This window comes from Ostrinia nubilalis, chromosome 17 (assembly GCF_963855985.1).
Source record: "Ostrinia nubilalis chromosome 17, ilOstNubi1.1, whole genome shotgun sequence".
Classification (NCBI taxonomy): domain Eukaryota; kingdom Metazoa; phylum Arthropoda; class Insecta; order Lepidoptera; family Crambidae; genus Ostrinia; species Ostrinia nubilalis.
Genome location: NC_087104.1, coordinates 3,707,882 through 3,723,285, shown reverse-complemented (window position 1 = coordinate 3,723,285; position 15,404 = coordinate 3,707,882). Strand labels below are relative to the sequence as shown.

The following is a 15,404-nucleotide window of genomic DNA, read 5'->3' as shown; positions in this document are numbered from 1 at the left end:
AAATTTTACTGATTGCATTTTTGGCATCAGTATCGATCACTAATCACCCCCTGATAGTTATTTTGAAAATATATTTCATGTACAGAATTGACCTCTCTACAGATTTATTATAAGTATAGATATAGATAAGCAAAATACAAATTGTTTACAATCGACCAATCGTGTACCAAATACCCTTTCTATCACAACATCAGAACCAGCAAAGCGTGTATTTGGTTTCCTAAATGCGGCGTCGGTTGCGGTCACCGTAAAATGCGGTGCGGCCGTCGCGGCGCAATGACGCGGGAGAGCCTCGCCGCACTCGTGTTTCTATTTGACCATGATTAGAGTGTGCTGATAATTTAGTAGCCAAATTATCAGCATACTCTAAGAGCGCTTTCACGTTAAGGCGTTAGCAGCGCGACTGCAGCGCGGCAGCGGCCTTTTTACCCGACTACGGCAAAGCCAAAGGAGGGTTATGATTTTTACAGGCTATGTATGTATGTATGTATGTATGTATGTATGTATGTATGTATGTTCATCTGTTCCCTCTTAACTTCTAAACTACTTATCAGAATTTGACAAATGACATATCATTAGAAGCGTCTTAATTGTCCGCTGGTTATAGGCTATATGGGGTTTCACAAAATCTAATGTGGCGCCCTCTAGCGGACAAAACATACAGAGTAAAAAAATAAAGTTAAGATAAATATGCCGTGTTTGGTATTATTTGAAAGGGCTTTACTTGTACATTTTGAATATATATATATTACTAGCATTTGCTTGTGACTTTACCTGTATTCATGGGCTGATTGCATATAATTCACATCTTTTCGTTCATTGCTTCTTTACTACTTATTAGTTCATCAATTTAACTTTTGTTAATATTATGCGCCACAAATACACTTTAACACCAAAATGGTACAAATAATAAATAAAAAGTAAAAAAACTAAAACCCAACTACGACAAAAAACGACGCTAAAAAAGTATAAAACAAGATTTTCAGAATACTGAACTGAACAAAGTTGCTAATGTAGTTGCATAGTAATTTTCATGTTTGGAAAGGCGTAGTCACACGTTACATATACCTACTACCTACCTACCCACTACCCCCACTTTGACAACGTGTGACTGCGGTTTTCCAAACATGAAAATTACTATGCAACTACATTAGCAACTTTGTTCAGTTCAGTATTCTGAAAATCTTGTTTTATACTTTTTTAGCGTCGTTTTTTGTCGTAGTTGGGTTTTAGTTTTTTTACTTTTTATTTATTGTATAATGTGAAGGCATGCATCCGCTGTCACATATGTAGTATGAAATTTTCGGCAGCGCGTCTGTCGCGCTGCTAAATCGCCTAAATGTGAATGCGCTCTAACTAAACTAGAGGCCGCGGATTCGATCCCCGCAATATACCTACATAAGTTTTTTGTTTTGGACTAGGTATTTTCTATGTAGGTATTATTTGTATTAATTTACGAAAGATTTAAGTATGTAAAATGGTCTCTGTCTCGCCTATTTATATCAACATCCATCATCAAAGGTTTCCATCTACGTAAGTAAATCGCTATAAGAGTTTTTAGGTTGATTAACAAGCAATTCATTAAGCTTTTATCCACCCTGGACGGAAAGGGTGTCAAAAATAAAATTACACTTTCTTTTTAAAAAAGACATGACTTACCCAACATCATTACATAATTTGTTGAGTTAATCTGTATATTCACAAATTACCAGTTATCTTAATCAATACAATGAAGAGTAATAAAGAAACACAATTAATGAAATAATTAACGAATAAGGTGCTGAAATTCTCTTACCAATAGGTACGGGAATTTACATTCCTTAAATATTGAATAAGAATAAGAAATTTATTCATAATATTCATTACATTGAGCCTTATATTACTTGTTATAAAGTATTTTTTGTCAAATAATCAACATTCCTGTGTAGTTGACTGTACACAAAAAATACCAGAGTCCCAAAACGTCTCATTTCTCGCGCCTATGTTTATGTTCTGCCGTCAATAAAGATAATGCTCGGCTTATCAGCTGTCTCTATTGACCTTTTTGCGGCTTTAGCAAAAACCGGGAAAATTACACGGACACGGAATCCCGCTCTTGGAACCCGGGAATCCGGGCTGCGTCCCGGGTGACGGCCCTCACGCATTAATGGAAATGTTAAATAAATACTTATCATACACATTATTTCATTTACGTGTTTGTGAAAGAGGATAATATTCAGAGTGGGTAAATAAGTTAATTCCTTAAGGTGCTCTGCGATCTGAGTTATAATGTAATTAAACTTTTGCGGAGATAATGGAGCGATGTTTCACGTAAAATGGACGCCTTAATACAAAATAGATAGACTAGCTGCAGCCAACACGACGAGTAATTTTATACGGATTTAGACTGCATCTTACTTAACACCAGGTGCGATAGCGGTCAAAGACAAGGCTGTCTTGCATAAAAAAAAATTAAAAAAAAAGTCAAAGCTTTTTGGAAATTATATTGAAAGGTAAATAGCAACTACTAATAACCATCCTTAACATTTATGAAATGTAACGTAGAATTAACGGGCCGGACGATCCCACTAGGTGATCCGACGATCTGGTCAGGGTTGTGGGAGGCACCTGGATGCGAGCATCGCAGGAGCTGTCTTGTGGAAATCCGTGCAGAGGCCTGTATCAAGCAGTGGACGTGTAATCAGACTGAAACGAACGAACGATAGAAGTAGTACTTACCAAGTTCTTCTTCCTGGTACACTGTAGGAGCTCCCCATATAGACACTCGGCCTGCTGCAGCCCGACCTCGAAGGTCTTCTGGATGGTGCCGATCAGGTAGTCCCGCATCGACTCCAGGACCGTCTGCTCGCCGCTCTCTGACGCGTACCTGGGAAGAGGTGGCTGGTTTAGAAAAAAAGAGAAGAGAGAAGATTTTTATATGACAAGAAAGAATATTTAAGTAGAAACGGGAAACAAATAGCATGAGTACGACAAGAATCGCAGTAACAGTTAGACTGAGCTGCACCACCTTATTTTAACCGTAACAATAGCCGGTGTTTTTTTTTTACAAGCTTTATATTGACTTCACTTGTTAGTATGTGTGGGACAAATCTTGCAACTGAAATTAAGACCACTTCTCCCCAACCGATTGAGCTGAAATTTGGTATACTTATGTAAGTACGATGACAATGCAATGTTATGGTACCATTGAGCTGGTCTGATGATGGAGTCAGGAGGTGGCCATAGGAACTCCTAAACGAAACGACGGAATCGCATCGAGTTTGGGTTCGTTGGATTTTTCTTTTCGAGCAGTTTCGTGCTAAATGATGTCCAAGGTCATGATGATGGAGTCAGGAGGTGGCCATAGGAACTCCTAAACGAAACGGCGGAATCGCATCGAGTTTGGGTTCGTTGGATTTTTCTTTTCGAGCAGTTTAGTGCTAGTTGATGTCCAGGGTCCTGATGATGAAGTCAGGAGGTGGCCATAGGAACTCCTAAACGAAACGGCGGAATCGCATCGAGTTTGAGTTCGTTGGATTTGTCTTTTCGAGCAGTTTGGTGCTAAATAATGACCCAGAGATTGAGATACAACTAAAAAGTCTAAAATAAAATTATAATAAAAAAAAACTTTTTTAAAAACAAGCTTTATCCTGAAATGCAGTTGTACTAAAACGAAAAAAATAATTGTATGCTTGGTTCAAAGAATTTCGAAAGCTTGTAGCGCAAACAGAAAAAAAGAGGAATAAATTCCATGCGCGATACAAGCTTTCGAAATTCTTTGAACCAAGCATACAATTATTTTTTTCGTTTTAGTACAACTGCATTTCAGGATAAAGCTTGTTTTTAAAAAAGTTTTTATGGAGTTTGACAGATTTCTGACATTTGTTAATGTTTGAGTTATCAGCCAATAAGGTTGAGTTATCTTCATTCAAGTTTAGTTTATTTGACTTTACAATTTTATTGGGTTAAGTGCCAAAAAAGAAAATCAAGTTTTTCTTTTTCAAGGTGTTATGAGATGGACTGCTATTTATATTTTCTTTTTCAAGGTGTTATGAGATGGAGTGCCCACAAAAAATTATGGCACTTAGCCCAATTATAAATTTCACGCCTCAATTATGCTGGCTTTCTTCTCCTGTTAAAATCTCCTTTCCTTTCAAAGTATGTTTTTCTAAAACATATTTTACCAAACATATTTTCCCTCAGCTCGATGTTTCTCGAAAATTATAATGAGTTATTGGATTTTCGCTGGAGAAGGGAGTAGTTCATCAAGAAAACTAATATTAGCGGTGCTGGAAAACGCGATGTGTTTGCTAGGTACAGTAGTCAGCAGAGCATTTGATATGACAAGCCAAAATGACCTTAATCTCGTTATTTAAGAGTCCATAGTCCCATTTCAGAGTGTTGATGGTTGAACGATCTTATTCTTTACAGTAGTTTACAGTAATGTATGGGTATGTAAAACTAGTTGAAGAAGTAAGAAAACAAGATTCTCAGCTGCTTTTAATTGAATATTAGGTACGTCGTGATTTGTAAAGAAAAACCGAGAGTCAATGCAATTTCTAACATTCAAATGTAAATAAGTTTAAAGTTAAATAAGTAGACTTTCATGAAAGTGTAGTCACATTTTTATAAGGGTCTGGTTGTTACCCTTTAGGCCCTTGAACATGAACAGTGGTACATCAGAGGCTTTTTTACATATTCAAATGTTTTTGTTAAAGGAATATCCCCAAAAAGGTTACAAAAACATACAATCGTTATCATTGGAACTCGTGGAATTTATGGCCAGAAAGCACCGGAAAATTCAGTCACACATTTCAATATACCAATATTTCACCCCTCGAAAACGGTCCTATTTCCTTACTAAATAATAACCATTGCATGGTATGTCCTTAGTTTGCTTTTTCAATATGTAAATAGTGAGGGTCAGTTTATGTACACTTCATGCTACTGCATATATTAGTTAGGAGTTGACAACTTCTGGAGAAGTTCTCGCAATGGATTTAGTTGACTTCGTTTGGTATTATAAAAGGTTTTTAATTATATTACAACCTTTTTGATCTTTTAATTGCGCGTGGAGGCCGTGTACCGAAAAACGCAGCATGACGTTCACCTACAAGGTGGACCGACGACCTGATAAAGGTAGCAGGAAGACGCTGGACGCAGGCCGCTACCAACCGTGCGATGTGGAAGTCATTGGGGGAGGCCTATGTTCAGCAGTGGACGTCCTGTGGCTGAAATGATGATGATGATGAATTGCGCTGGAGAGATGGCAGAAAAAGTAGTGGTAGAGTCATGTAGATTTTATAATATTGATAATTATATTCCAGGCCAACGCAAGATCGGTGGTTGAGGAAATCCTTGGGGAGGCCTGTGTCCAGCAGTGGACTTTTAGGTTGAATTTACCTCATCAAAATAACTTGACTAATAAAATACAAAATTACTACCTAAGCCTAGGCGCAGACCACCGACTTTTATTTGGCCAATAGTTGACTCGGGCTGTTAATCAGTACGGAAATGTAGGAAAGTGCGCACATTGGGTCGGCCGATTCTTTATAAATTAGAACGGGCCCAACTATCGGCCGACTAAAAGTCTGAAGTCTGCGCCTAGGCTTACAAATGATTGAATTAGTAGGTAGGTACGAGTATATAGATTTTAATTTCATTTCACATTCCATTTAGAGGGTCCATAGTTTTGAGTCCCTTTGGAGCCAACAACGTATTAAGCCGCGACGTAATTTGATAAAATGTTTGATATTCCTCGCCCATATTTGATTCCCTCCGCGGTTGTAATTAATTATGTTAATGTGTTTTACTTGGGAGGCCGGAGGGTGTGAGATTCAGAAATAAGGATTTCCTTGCCACCCTTAGAGGGTTAGGTTAATGTATCTGTTACAGGCAAAACTCTTAGGCTGAGCTGCACCACCTAATTTTGACCGTAACTTTAACGATAACCGGTGCTTTTTGTATAGAGTTTGACAGATTTTTGACGTTTCTCAAAGTTAAATTAAGATGGTGCAACACAGCTTTAATCGGTCAAAACAACTTTTTATGAACGATTATGAGTTTTGACTGTAACATATCAATGTACGAGTATATTCTATGTATAATGAGAATGTTACTTCTGATAGTCCAGTACACATGTCATTGTGTAAAAAATGTTTGGAAATTAATGTGACTCAAACTGCACAGTAGGTAAGGCATCGCTGAGAGCACAGTAAAGCATTGCTGAGACACAGTAAGGCATTGCTGAAAGTACGGTAAGGCGTGCTCACCTATGTATATTTTTGCAGCATCAGTGATCGAAAATGATGAACCCTTAGCTTTTCTAAATTCTGTACAAGTAGTGAGTAACTACATTCATGGATTCAAAACTTTCGGTAGCCAATTTGAATACGAAAAAGATGCTGCAAAAAGTCAAAGTTTAGTATGAATAAGAAGTAACTGTTTAACATTCGTAGTAAGTATATCTTAGCAAATCAACCGCCTCAGAAGAAAACTAAAGTTTCTTTAAAATTACTAAAAGAACGCATCAAAAAGTCGTCTAAACTATCGAATATTTGCATAGCTGTGTATGTGTAACAAATATCTTGCAAATGCGAACTGAAGCTATCGGTAGAAATATAGAATTAAAAATTATGTAAGTATACGCTTGCACGATTTCCGCAATCGTATCCATGATCGGCCTCTATTTTCCGAGTAGTTGGCAAGTTTTGAGAGCAGTTGAGGGTTTTATCAGTTGATTAAGTTCTCGTGTATTTGCCACCGCATTTGCGGGTTAACTTTGACATCGTACACGTCAAAGTTAACCGTAAAGATCCGCTTTGAGGAACATAATCCATCAAGATTATCAACAGTTTGCGAACTTTGCACGTACGAGAGGAAGTTGGGGAAATACTGCATTACCATTTCCGTATGTTTTTGGGTGAGATGAGCGATGTATCGGGAACTCCGATACAGTTAATGTTTTCGTACGCGAGAGAAAAGTTACATTATTTATGACTGTTGAGACTATTTATGTTTTGTTTTAGAATGTGGAAAAAGCCAGTGCACGTTATTCTGATGTGGTATGTGGTTTTTGTTTAGTCCACGGGCTGCAGAAAGAGAAAGCATGGGCGATGTGTAAGTGAGGAACTCTTGAGCGTCATTTTTTTTAATTCGATATCGTTGTATATGTATGTATCTCTTATTGCAATAATTTATTTCTCTTCACAGAATTATTACATAAATATTTTGACAGGGCCCCACGATAATACAAAAACTTACCTCTACCTATAGGAAGTCATGATTTTACATTATGCACGGCTGCAGCATTGCAGCTGAAACGTCATTCATATAAAAATGTCGCGTTGAGGCCCATGTTTCTCTATTTTAATTGATCTTATATTCTTACTTATTAGTTAATAATAAAAATATTTACAGTTTTGTGACCAGTTGAAGCATGACTATGAAGCAGTATCAACCTTGAAATCCCATCGCCTCTAAAATACTTTTTAATCCTCTACTCACTTGTGCACGAAGGCGATGAGGTCGGCCGCGCGGCCGCTGCCGTCGCAGACCACAACGGGCACCGGCGGCGTGTCCGTCACGTACTCCAGCACGGCGCGCACGGTGTTCGTGCCGCCCTCGATCACCAGGCATACCACCGGCGTGGACGAGTGCGTATCTGGAACAAAAGATTAAAATAAATGTCTTCAAAACTTTCTGAACTTATCAAACATTAAACAATGCTAAGTACTTCACGACCATTTGTGATAACACAAAATTTTAACTTGCTCGCTTAATATCCAAATATTTAATTTTATAGTAATTGAGTATTAATTAAGTAGAACACTTTGGATATTTAATTTGTGAGCAAGTGAGCATAGTTTCTATTGCTATACAAAGTCACCATCGCGATTCGACGTCTTATGAAAAAAAAATGTAAATTATTAGTGGTATCAATTACCCCATTTTCCCCTTTCCAACATAATGTATTTTTTATCAAAAGAAATGTACAAATAGTTTCTATGATTAAACAAAAAAAATGCTGAATTTTAAATCAAAAATGTAGAACCCGCAAATTGTTATACCATATCCATTTAAAAATGCATCCATTTTGAAACTCTTGCGAGTGCAGCGCATACGTAATAAGAAACACACATTGCGGATTGGTGGAGGGTAAATAAGGACTCCGGTTCTCAAACTGTTTCAATAATCACTTATATCAAAAACCTGTCCTGTTTTAGATCCTATGGACTGAACGGACTTTTCATAATATATAACCATTCGTAACTGCTTCTGATCAAAAAGCAAAGCCCTTACTAGTTGCCGAAATCTTAACTAAACGCTGGTCTTTCTCAAGGGAAGAATGGATAGATATTAATGGTCAATTTTGTGGCACTCGATACTACGTTTGCGCTCAATATCAGCAGGGTTTATTCCCTAGAGTAACTTCTGTATATTCCTATTTTGGGTACCTCTTACTTACAACGAAAAACTGGCTTGAGAGTTGAGTGACAGCAACAAATATACCTGAAAATACGAAACTTTCCTAGCAGTACACTAGTACGCAGACTGACGTAGGTAATGGCATCTCTAGATCCATCATCATCAGATCAATATGTAGTCTCCATTGCAGGAGCATGACTCTCTCTAATTAACCAGAGGCATGAGCCTACACTCCCTATGCTGGTCAGACCATGGTCCCGAGGTCGAACCTTAATTTCGAACTCCTCCTATGTTCTTCTGATTAATTTCGTTGCGGATCCAATGACAGTATAACTTTCCCCTGAGACAAACTTGACCTTCACTGGTTGGGTTTTTTGTGGCGGTCAAGCTGTAGATCCTGGCTACACAGGAGTTGCAGCGGTGGGAACGAGAGGTGGGAATAGTCCTGAAGCTGGTCAGACGGGTTGAATAGGCCTGATGTCCGCATTTTTGGAGATTCAATGACGAATATTTTTTCTAATCAAAGAAACACTTCACCTTGGGAACCTACGACATAACTAAGGAGTGTGCACTGTAGATTGGATGCAATCAGACTATTAGCTCTCTACCACTACGTGGAAATTGAATAATAACATTTTTCATACCATCTGCTCGACAATGGACTTTTATTAAAGCCACTGATTAAACTAGAAAATAATGTCGTACCTAAGATATTGCATTACAGTGAAATGAAGAAAAACGAGTGAGAAAAACTCGCTACGCTTAGAACTTCTGATTTTAATATGAATGTAAGGCACTGCTTTATTTGTAAACCTTTTTTTAATACACATCAACTCAAAATTGAGTTAGTTAAGTCTAATTATTTTTTCGAAAGGTAGTAGGAGGTCCCGCTGGCCGCTCGACCACACTGGTTAGGTGAGCCCACTCGTGACACAAGCATATTTAGCTTTGTACATGGCGCTAACGCGACTATTAGTAATTATTTGTGCAATACAAATTACAAAATAATCTTAAGATAGGTAGAAAATATGGTTTTATAACCTATGTCTTTTGAGTGTAGGATGACGTAATAATGAATCAGGTAAATGGAAAGTTATGGTAGAAACAATTTTATTGAGGTGATTAATGTGTAATTTTCAGTAGATTCCTTACACCACTTAACAGAATTTACTTACTTAAATTTGGCTTTTTATTACCAGAATCGTTTGAACCAATTAAGCACTTAAAAAACCTTGGAATTTCTTCGTATCAATTACAATGGAAAAAGTTCCCGAAATTGCCATAGAATGGTGGAATTATGGTAAGTATCAGATGGAAAGTTTCGTTAATTAAGTTTTAATTAGGGAGGACAAAGTGTTTATTAAGTTGGTCACTTTAATTAAAGAAGCTTTTATCAGTTTTTTCATTTAAAAGGCTACGCCTATAACTAATGTTGTAATATCGAAAGGTCAAGTTTGTCAATGCCATGATTTTAAAGATAAAGCACTGTATAACGCGGTCATAGAATATAATTTGTCCACGCTCTGGAATTTGACAGAATTGCAATGATTTTTGCATTAAAATTAGTTCACTTTTATAGTTTTTAAGACTTCCCTAGTTTTTAATAGGAATTTGAGAATCCTCTCTCAATGAAGTAGGTACCTATAGGAAGTTTGTGCGTGGGTTGTCCTTATTTAAACCCTTTTTAATAAAGCAATTCCCAAACGCCAAATAATCTTGGAAAATTTTCCGGAATTTCGTTATTTGACCACCGAATTAAGCAAAGGTCTACTTTGTTTATGAAATATTTACTTATAGCACAATATTGAATCTTAATAAACATGTCATGACGTCATGTATTAAGAAATTGCTCATTTCTCATAATGGGAAATTTTCATTTTGTGAGGGAAATTCCAAACATTTTTGATTTTTTTTTGGGAACGACTTTTTTAAATTAAGAAAAGTCCTCATAATTAACAATCATACGCATCAACTATCCACAGTTAAATAAACTGTAAATGCTTCAAGCGGAAATATTGGCAACTCATTATAAAAATCTACAGAGATATCATTTCCTACATAATTTTTTTTTATGCCAGGGATGTAGACTTTACCCAAACAAGAGAATGTCAATAATTTGTAAGTTTTCATTTAACACGAATAAAATAAAAAACCAAATAAGTATTGTTCGATGCAATAACCAAGATAATTACAAATATCTCTTTTATTATTTATTTAAAATATAACTGCAATAATCCCATGATTGATATTTACACCACCTGAATAAAACATTTCGCATAAATCGACGTTCATTCCGTAGAAACTACGAATAAAATGTGAAACATTGGCGGACAATAAAAATGACCGAATCGACAAATAAGAAAATACTCGTAAAAACGACACGTGAAAAATTCAGAAACGTTTTTATGGCGGCCATAAATGCGGCAATCTCATGTAAAGTCGAGTGGCCGAGTCCAGGTGGGGAGAACAGCTGCCATTCGTCAATATTCGGGAAAAATCCCGACAAATATTTTGGCAAAGATGGAAAATAAACAATAGAATTGCGTTGCTCATTTAATTTTGTTTTCTTTAATAAGCTGAGCTATTGAGAGCTCTAATTTTAAATTAAAGAATGAAATGGTGCATAAAGAAGTTTTTTTTTGCAAAATAGCGCTTAATTCAACTGTATGAGATGATCGAGTATTAAGTTAGATTAATCTAATGTTATGTAATCTTATAAGTTCTTGAAGATTCTAATTTGGACAGTGGACAGTGTGGACACCCTATAAATTCAATTCAACATTTCGTTTAAAACTCAACATGAAAAACAAAAGGAAAAACTAACGAAGACGGTTTGCAATTTCTGTTAGTTTACGACAAAAGTTTGTAAATAGAGCTTATTGTAGTAATAGATTCAATGAACTCAAATGTCATTGAAAGTTCACGCAACAAAGAATCTTGAGGGCATAAAGACTGATCTCATTCAAGTTTGAGTAAATGAAAAATAAATGTTGATTTTAAGAATTCAATGTCCTCTCGACTCAAGGGATAGGTGTGAAGTTAGATTAGTTTGAGATTACAAAACTTATTCAATCCATTCTTAGAGGGTCCGATAATGTTGAAACTGCGTACATCAGAAAGTAGTGTTCTATTTAATAACAACGTCAAAAAAGGTCAAATGCGAACGACGAATTGACATTATACGATTGAATAGGCTCTAAGTGAGTACTTGTATACTAAATAAATACTATCGTAGCTCTTATGTACTTTCATCAATTGAAAAATGCTGTGTTTATTTAAATTACTATAGTAATATTATTATAATAATCACCACAAATAGTCTAATCCCGAAATAAACATCCAGTTGTCATTCGCCTTCAATGATAAGTCCCGCAGAATTCGAAACGTTTAAAGTAGAAAAAATATGTTGAATTCGTGTCATAGTAAATCTTTTGGCGACTTTGCTGCCACTAAATTCAAGCTGTTGTCAATAATAGTCGATTACAAAGAGACTGAAGTTGACATCCCGACACCAATTCAATTTCCATCGGCGCTACATAGTCGTGGTAATACATCAAACACTGAATATAAATCAGTTGTCCCGCTCCTGCACACCTCCACTTCAATATATTTTATCTCAGTCATAGACATCTAAACTCTATAGACACCTCTCTCTAAGGTTTGACATGAGTCGCGAGAATCTTGGACTTATATCAATGAGCACGTAACGTCACAAAAATCATTTAACCGAAGGCTATACGATTCTATTACAATAGAAGAGTTGTGTCTTAAGGGTTACTTTACCGATAGTCATTTATTTTATCGAATATTCTTATGTACACAGTCCCTTATGTACAATTGTCTGCAAATTCCTTTGAGTGTCATATGTATATTATATACTCCAAAGACAAACTATTATTTATGTTTAATTTGAGATAGCAATCACAAGCAAGATTTCAATCAAAGCAATCGTCTAAATAACCAGTCCCATACAAAAGACCCCTAACACGCGACGAGGAAATGTGAATGTACCTCATCATCATCATCATTTCAGCCTAGATGTTAGTATGATAGTCCACTACTGGATATAAGCCGCCAAGGAACGCCATTAAGTTTATGCGAGATCTCCTATTATAACCAGCCACTTCGGTTTTGTTCCTCAGTCGATGAAGCACCTGATGTCGTGCCCTGAGTGTCCAAGCAACTGCACTCAGGAGGATTTGATGAGTGCTGCTGACAAAGCCACTCTTGTGGCGGAGTTTTGGGCTGACTCTGTGTAGGTTTGTTGTCGACACGAAAAAAGAAGACCAGCCACCGACTGACAGCTATTCCAACCTCAAAAAGGTGCCATAGGTCACGTACTAACAGTAACACGATAAGACTTTATCGAATTGAAATCGAAAACCAATGTTGACAATAACACCATCTTGGGAATAAATAATAACAAATAATAAATATCCCTGGACATTTTACACTACGCTTCTAGTCCCAAACTAAGCAAAGCTTGTACTAAGTATGGGTACTAGACAACGGATATAAACATACTTAAATACTTTTTTTTTTGTAAATACATACATATTATACGAGTACATAGTAACACCCAACCCCATCACAGAAATTAAAATTCATCATTTCAATTTCTGCCCGGCCGGGAATCGAACCCGAGACCTCTCGGAATAGTAGTCCGTTCCGAACCACTACACCAAACGGCCGAATACAGCCGATTACGTATGAGACTACGCTACGTAAAACACTAACTTTGTAGGCGTCTATCATCACAACCTGTCTACACACTCGGCCACCGTTTGGTATTTTTATCAATTTACCCGCACAAAAGCTACGACACCTTAAATCTTCTTTTATAGCTATTAAGGGTCGGTGTGGCCACCAAAATCACCAAATCCCGCGGCTTTCGGTGCCCGGCGCTCTAATGGAGGGTTATTATAAGAAGTCGCGATAAAATCCCTTTATTAGAGGGCTTTGTAGTATCTAAATTGAATCTGTTTTGTTTGATAAACAAGTCTGCAGGTTGTTGGGACGAGATAATTTGCCTGAAAAACGAGGTCTTTATGATGGAAAGGGTTTTAAACCAAGGTTTTAAAGAGTGGGAAAACTGGGTAAAGCATTTTCTTAAAATTGTATTGGAGTAGTTTTGTACGTCTATATACTTAATCTATTTGCTGCCAAAAAATTATAAAATGTTGCGTTTGTCTTAGTACTTAGCTGTCTACCACAAATGTATGTCCCCTCGTCAATCCTGTGAGCCTGTCTTTAGAAAGCTACAAATATTGCCACTACCTTGTCTGTACATCCTTGAGGTAGCTTTGTTTGTGAGAAATAATATTAATTATTCAAAAAGCGAAAAGATGTTGTAAACTTCAATGTTAGAGATCCTAGTCAACTAGTATATGATAGCTTACCTAAACTTAAACATTATCTTGATCAGTGTGATGCCATGTGTGTTAAGATATACAATTGTATCCCGAACCATATCAAAAACCTACCAAATGCAAGATTCAAAAGGTCGCTTATAATATGGCTAAGTGACATGAATTTTTATAGGGTAAAGGACTTTCTTGTGAGACATTGTAATAAGAAATTTTGACTAATTATTTTTGACATCATATTATTTTAATTGGAAATTGTATTTTTTTTTACATTAATAATTAATCTTCATCATTAACATTATTATTAAATTGTAAATATTTGCATAAGGCTCAAGGTCACCCAAAGGGCGATGGAGCGGGCTATGCTCGGAGTTTCCCTGCGTGATCGAATCAGAAATGAGGAGATCCGTAGGAGAACCAAAGTAACCGACATAGCTCGCAGAATTGCAAAAATCAAGTGGCAGTGGGCGGGGCACATAGCTCGTAGAGACGATGGCCGTTGGGGCAGGAAAGTTCTCGAGTGGCGACCACGGGCTGGAAAACGTAGCGTGGGCAGGCCTCCTACTAGGTGGACCGACGATCTGGTAAGGGTCGCGGGAAGAGCCTGGATGCGGGCAGCGCAGGACCGTTCATTGTGGAAAACCTTGGGGGAGGCCTTTGTCCAGCAGTGGACGTCATTTGGCTGAAACGAAACGAAAATATTTGCATGCCATTTATAGTAAGGTAAAACATGAGCACAGTTATTATTATTATCTATCCACATATATGTATATCATCATGTTTTAAGCAAATAAATTTATTTTGATTTGATTTGAATGTTCAAACTTATAAAATTGTTTCTGAGACCAATTTTCAGAGTTATAAAAAATAGTATTGACTAACAAAAGGCTGACAAAGGTTAATTACTTACACTTGGCTGGTGACGGAAAATAACGGAAGAATCTAGCTTCCGTTATTTTCCGTCACCAGCCAATAAATGCTGTTCAGTCGAAAAGTATAAATCAATGTTAGGGCCTTTATGCCTTAAAAATCCTAAAACCAAACAAGAGAAAGTATTTTGTGTTTAGGTGAGCCCAAAACGTCTTCCAGCTCAGTCCAGTGGGCAGGCCTCCCACTAGGTGGACCGACGATCTGGTGAAGGTCGCGGGAAGTACCTGGATGCCAGCGGCGCAGGACCGGTCTTTGTGGAAATCCTTGGGGGAGGCCTTTGTCCAGCAGTGGACGTCTTTCGGCTGAAACGAACGAACGAACGAGCCCAAAACAGAAAGCTGTAAAATATGAGTCGTGTCTAATCTCCTTACCACCCCTACAACGCAAATTGTGTCTATTTTTAAATATTCCAAAGCAATTTTCCATCCGGTGTGCTCCCGCAGATGGAATTATGTATGAATGAAATGTTCCGGGAAAAGTGTTCTCTTCTATGACACGACCCGATATTGTTCCGGGAACATGTTTGCGGAATAAACTTTTTAGGCCTAGTTTCCACTAAAGCAAGCTAACTACAGACACGAGTTATTTAAGAACTGACATCACTCAGTGAATTGAAACTGGTCAAACTGATGAATCCGCTTTGCACCGAAGGGAAGTCGAACCTTAACTTTGGACTCCCATGTTCTTCTGATTAATTTCGTT

At 37.2% G+C, this 15,404-nt stretch overlaps 1 protein-coding gene across 1 annotated transcript in view; it reads right to left on the bottom strand.

Annotated features, from left to right (window-relative positions):
• LOC135079848 (transient receptor potential cation channel trpm) overlaps nucleotides 1–15,404 on the bottom strand; it is a 307,547-nt gene that overhangs the window by 72,056 nt on the left and 220,087 nt on the right. The window contains exons 8-9 of the mRNA XM_063974461.1: nucleotides 7,486–7,642; nucleotides 2,719–2,866 (exon numbers count right to left, since the gene is read on the bottom strand). Coding sequence (XP_063830531.1) covers nucleotides 2,719–2,866; nucleotides 7,486–7,642 — 305 coding nt within the window. The remainder of the gene's footprint in view (nucleotides 1–2,718; nucleotides 2,867–7,485; nucleotides 7,643–15,404) is intronic.